The sequence below is a fragment of the Mandrillus leucophaeus genome, unplaced genomic scaffold (genome assembly GCF_000951045.1).
Source record: "Mandrillus leucophaeus isolate KB7577 unplaced genomic scaffold, Mleu.le_1.0 Scaffold127, whole genome shotgun sequence".
NCBI classification, from domain to species: Eukaryota; Metazoa; Chordata; class Mammalia; order Primates; family Cercopithecidae; genus Mandrillus; species Mandrillus leucophaeus.
The window spans coordinates 3653617-3659253 of record NW_012101098.1 but is presented as its reverse complement, the minus strand read 5'-3'; the positions used below and the strand labels follow the sequence as shown (position 1 = coordinate 3659253).

Genomic DNA, 5637 nt, shown 5'->3' with positions numbered 1-5637 from the left:
GCAGGATTAATCATCAAACTGAGCTATCCAGTCATATTTCTTCTCCAGGGAGATTTCAAATAGAAGATGTAAATTTTGGTAGTTAGATAAGATGTCTCAGATTTAAGTGAAAACCACAAAAGTCACGTGTCATCTGCTTTTCCTGAACAACAGTCTCTGCTGAAATATTAGTTCTGCCACCTACAAGACAACTGAAGGCTGAGGATGATAAATCCGTCTCGGAGGTCGCTGAGTTTGTTAGGTATAAAAGCCAAGACTTCAACTGAGGTCTTTGCACTGACATGTGCGTTAGCCCCACACTGGGTATCGCTGGACGATCACGTACTGCAGGAGGAAGATACAGGCGGCCAGTGTCTTCTCTGCTTTCTGGGTTGGTGACTTTGAACTTGCTACAGCTCCCACGCCCGCAGCGAGCAGAGTTGCCAAGCAAGTGTGCCGGCTTCCAGAAGCGTGAGCTGCCCGTTGGCGCTGGGGAACCACCCCGGTGTCCCCATCCTCTGCGCTGCTGCAGATTGGTGGGGCAGCCCGGGGAGGCTGGCTCCCAGACGTGACTGAGCGTGCCTACACTGGTCCCACAGGTTTTCAGCTGTGGAGTTTGGGATCTGAGCTTGGAGCCCATTTGTTTCTGGCAGTTCGGTTCATATTTTCCACTTGAAGACATCACTTCCCTTCCTTCCAAGCTGGGAGACCAGAAGTCAACAACAGGAGGGTGGAGAGGCCAGATCTCACAATCCGCTTGGCTGGGGAGTCCGCTGAGGTTCTTGCATCCTGAAGGAAACTATGGAGAGCTGGTGGGGACTTCCTTGTCTTGCGTTCCTGTGTTTTCTAATGCACGCCCGAGGTAAGAGGCATTTTGCTTTGAGGGAGATCTGCCTGGGCGTGGATTTTTCTCTTCTTGCTTTAAGAAACTCCCTCCAAAGGAGTTGCTATGAAGTGAATGGGGATAATTTGCCCAATGGGATTAGAAAGGAGACTAAGAGGGATGGGTGGCTGGGAGGGGAGGGAGAGGACGGGCTGCTCCAATTTGGAAACTGGGAATTAGATCCAGAAGGGCAGGATGTTAGCTGATAGAATTTAGATATTCACCCTATTTTCCTGTTTTGATCTGTGTGTCCCAAGCGTTTAAAAAATGACCTATTTAACTCCATGATTCAAGCATGACTGGGCATGTGGGGAATGTCAATCATTTCTTTCTGATTTTAAAAATTAGTTCTGACCGTTTCCATATGGTAAAAATAGAGCTGAAACTACTTCATCCCATGGGGCAGATTATTAGAGATGCGTTTGCCAGAAGGGTTGCATTTGTTCAGATTTTTAAGCCTTTTCCTAAACACTGTCATTCATTCTTGCAAATTAAAACCACCTGAATAGTTTTACATCAAAAACTTCAACATGAACGTGCAGGCCGGCTGTCCCAGACTCCAAGATTAGAGTTTTTAGTTCCGTGTGAGGACCTCTTTGAGAAACTCCAGTGAATTCATAAAGAATAGGATTTGAACAATTGAGTAAGTTTCTTTGGTCATTTTAATGTGGCGATTCCAGAGAAGGGAATACCCAGGCGAATCTTAACAGGGAGAAGTATTTCTGTTAGGAATGAAAACACATCATTCAGATGTTCCTGTGGCAGCACTTCCTGTTTATCCTGTTTAAAGACTTGGATGTAATTAAGATTGGAGTTGGCTGTTTACGGGCAGAGGCAAGGCTGGGATGGATAGATCCTGGTGGACATAGTCTGGGATCTGCAGTGAGGATTTTTTATTATTCCGTGCTGTCTTCAGATCTCACCTAGTGAGTGGATGATACGGCAATGCATTCATTAGTTTCTGTTTACAGGGAGATGTTCAATAGTAAACCCACCTCCTCAGAAAAGTGCTTCCAGGAGTTTATATCATTCACAGTAAGAGCCAAAGGTTAAACATATCCCCCTGGGCGAATCAACTTCTACAAAGTGCAGTATACAGACAGTTCCCAACTTACGACGGTTTGACACGATGGTTCAATTTAAGATTTTTCAACTTTACAATGGTGCAAAATTGGTATGCATTCAGTGCAAACTAAAACTGTACTTTGAGTACCCATAAAACTGTTCTTTTTTTTTTTTTTTTTTTGAGATGTAGTGTTGTTCTGTTGTCCAGGCTGGAGTGCAATGGCACAATCTCAGCTCATTGCAACCTCCACCTCCTGGATTCAAGCAATTCCCCTGCCTCAGCATCTCAAGTAGCTGGGATTATAGGAGCCTGCCCACCACACCCAGCTAATGTTTGTATTTGTAGTAGAGACAGGGTTTCACCATGTTGGCCAGGCTGGTCTCGAACTCCTGACCTCAGGTGATCCACCTGCCTCGGCCTCCCAAAGCGCTGGAATTAAAAGTGTGCGCCACCGTGCCCGGCCCCATACAGCCATTCTGTTTTTCACTTTCAGTGCAATATTCAATAAGTTATGTGAGGTGTGCAAAACCTCATTACAAAGTCGACTTTGTGCTAGATGATTTGTCCATCCATTGGCTGATGGAAGTGTTCTGAGCACTTTCAAGGCAGGTAAGGCTAAGCTATGGCGTTTGGTAGGGTAGTTGTATTAAACGCACTTATGACATAAAATGTTTTCTTTTTTTAATGTGTTTTAACTTTTTTTGAGGGAGGGGCCCACTGTGTCACCTAGACTGGAGTGCAGTGGTTCCATCATAGCTCACTGCAGCCTTCACCCCAGGGGTTCAAACAAACCTCCCACCTCAGCCTCCACAGTAGCTGGGACTACAGGCATTTGCCGCCATGCCTGACTAGTTTTTAAAACTTTTTGTAGAGATGGGATCTCACTATGTTGTCCAGGCTGGACTTGAACTTCTAAGCTCAAATGATCCTCCTGCCTTGGCCTCCCCAAATCATGAGATTACAGGCATCAGCCACCACACCGTGTCCTGTGCTAAATTCTTTGAATGACACCAGCACTTCCTATGCACTAGGCATGGATTAACTTAGTTGATTGTCCCTCAGCCCTATGACGGGAGTGTCGTGCCTGATGTCATTTTACAGATGGTGTATTAGTCAGGGTTCTCTAGAGGGACAGAGCTGATGCAATAGAAATAGATATAGAGAGAGGAGTTTATTAAGTATGAACTCACATGATCACAAGGTCCCACAACAGGCCGTCTGCAGGCTGAGGAGCAAGGAGAGCCAGTCCAGATTCCAAAACCGAAGAACTTGGAGTCTGATGTTCCAGCATCCAGCACGGGAGAAAGATGTAGGCCGGAACACTAGGCCAGTGTTTCTTTTCACATTTTTCTGCCTGCTTATGTTCTAGCCACAGTGGCAGCTGATTAGATGGTGCCTGCCCAGATTGAGGGTGGGTCTGCCCCTTCCAGCCCAGTGACTCAAATGTTAATCTCCTGTGGCAACACCCTCACAGACCCACCCAGCATCGATACTTTGCATCCTTCAATCCGATCAAGTTGACACTCAGTATTAACCCTCACAGATATGGGTAAACTGAGGCACTGAGGATTTGGACGGGGGCAGCTGGCAGCAGAATTTGAGCTGTCTTGCAGCTCTCTCTGGGAACACTCCAATGAGCATCCTGCTCTATCCCAAGCCTTGTTTTCTGAAAATCAGAATCATCCCTTCTCGGAGTGTTACAGGAAAAAGGTCCGGATCCAGAGCCCAAGACAGGGTTCTTGGATGTCACTCAATAAAGAATTCAGGGCAAGTCTGTAAAGTGAAAACAAGTTTATTAGGAAAGTAAAGGAAGAAAGGAATGGCTACTCCACAGACAGAGCAGCCCTGAGAGCTGCTGGTTGCCCATTTTTATGGTTATTTCTTGATATGCTAAAGAAGGGGTGGATTATTCCTGCCTCCCCTCTTCAGACCATGCAGAGTTCCTGACATTGCCATGGTATTTGTAACTGTCATGGTGCTGGTGGAAGTGTAACAGTGAGGACAACCAGAGGTCACTCTCGTCACCATCTGGGTTTTGGTAGGTTTTGGCCGGCTTCTTTACTACAACCTGTTTTATCAGCAAGGTCTTTATGACCTGTATCTTGTGCAGACCTTCAATCTCATCCTGTGACTCAGAATGCCTTAATCATCAGGGAATGCAGCCCAGTAGGTCTCAGCCTTCTATTGCCCAGCCCCTTTTCAAGATGGAGTCGCTCTGGTTCCAGTGCCTCTGACACAAGTAGCACCCCATAGGGACGTTACAGGAGGGACTGGAAAGAAAGTGAGGTCTGGATCAGGGCCCTTCTGTGTAAATACGACGATGTGAACTCAACAGCTGGGTATGTCCTGGGTAATTCATTAAATGCACAGATGACCCTGTTACATCCTCAGCCATCACCAGCTGGAAATGGAGCACATTCCCAAGATCCCAGAAACATTGTGCAAGGCTGGTGGGATGATTGCTATGAAGTACTTAAGAAAACAGATTATTGATCAGAATAAATAGCTAATGCATGTGGGGCTTAATGCTTCCGTGACGGGTTGATAGGTGCAGCAAACCACCATGGCACATGGTTACCTATGTAACAAACCTGCACATCCTGCATCTGTATCACGGAACTTAAAATTAAATAAAGAAAACAGAGTATTGTTAATGGTTAATATACTATAAATCATTATTATTATTACTAAATTATCAACACAAAACAAGATAATAATAAGAATATGGTCATATTCCTAACAGAGGTTCACATTTTAGCAGCCCCACATTTCTACTGTATTTAATTAGTATTCGCCATCCAATCCAGAGGGACATGAAGGAACATGAGACACAATCAGGTCTTTTAACAGCTGAGAACCAGAAGTGGAAACATCAAAGGGCAGTGTATGAAATGTCATTTATTGAGGGAAAAAAAAATTATAGGGTTTGATAGAAGAAATAAGCACTAGTGTTAGATAATCAGTAGGGTGACTTTAGTTTACAATAATCTATTGTAGATTTCAAAATAGAAGAGTTGGAATGGTTCTAACATGAAGAAAAGATAAATATTTAAGGTGCATGGATATCCCAAGTACACTGATTTGATCTTTACAAATTATATAAATGTATTAAATTATTATATGTACCCTGAAGCTATGTACATCTGTTATGAATCAATTAAAAATAAATTAAAAGAAAAGAAAAGGATACATGTCCAGGATATACACCAGCTAAGACAGTCTCTTCCAAGTCTATTGTATATTGTTCCCTTATCCGATCTGAAACCTGAGAGTTCCCTGACCCCCCTCACAGGACGTGCGACAGGGATGTGGTTCATCTGTTTGACCACCACACACTGAAACCTCTTATGGGAGGCAGAGCTTGCAGATAGGCAGATACAGCAGCTAGCATGAGTGTTTTTGAGCTCTGGGCTCCATGGTAGCATCTAGGGGTGGGTGCCTGTGACCCCTGAAGCCCCAGTGGGTGTGTTACGGTGCTCTTTTAGCTCTGCCATCTGCAGGTGGCTTAAGTGTTAACTATTAAGTGTTAACTAGCTCAGTGCCCTCTTGGTGCCCGGGTTCATTTTTTTTTTTTTTTTTTTTGAGACGGAATCTCTCTCTGTCACCCAGGCTGGAGTGCAGTGGCACGATCTCGACTCACTGCAAGCTCCACCTCCCGGGTTCACGCCATTCTCCTGCCTCAGCCTCCCAAGTAGCTGGGACTACAGGC

The 5637-nt window shown here is 44.9% G+C and overlaps 1 protein-coding gene across 2 annotated transcripts in view; it reads left to right on the top strand.

The window, feature by feature from the left end:
* The first annotated feature begins 557 nt into the window (after positions 1 to 557).
* The window catches only part of XG (Xg blood group), a 66146-nt gene continuing 61066 nt past the window's right edge, over positions 558 to 5637 (top strand). For both annotated transcript variants that reach the window (XM_011972120.1, XM_011972118.1), the window contains exon 1: positions 558 to 841. In XM_011972120.1, the coding sequence (XP_011827510.1) occupies positions 781 to 841 (61 nt within the window). In that variant the 5' untranslated portion in view covers positions 558 to 780. The remainder of the gene's footprint in view (positions 842 to 5637) is intronic.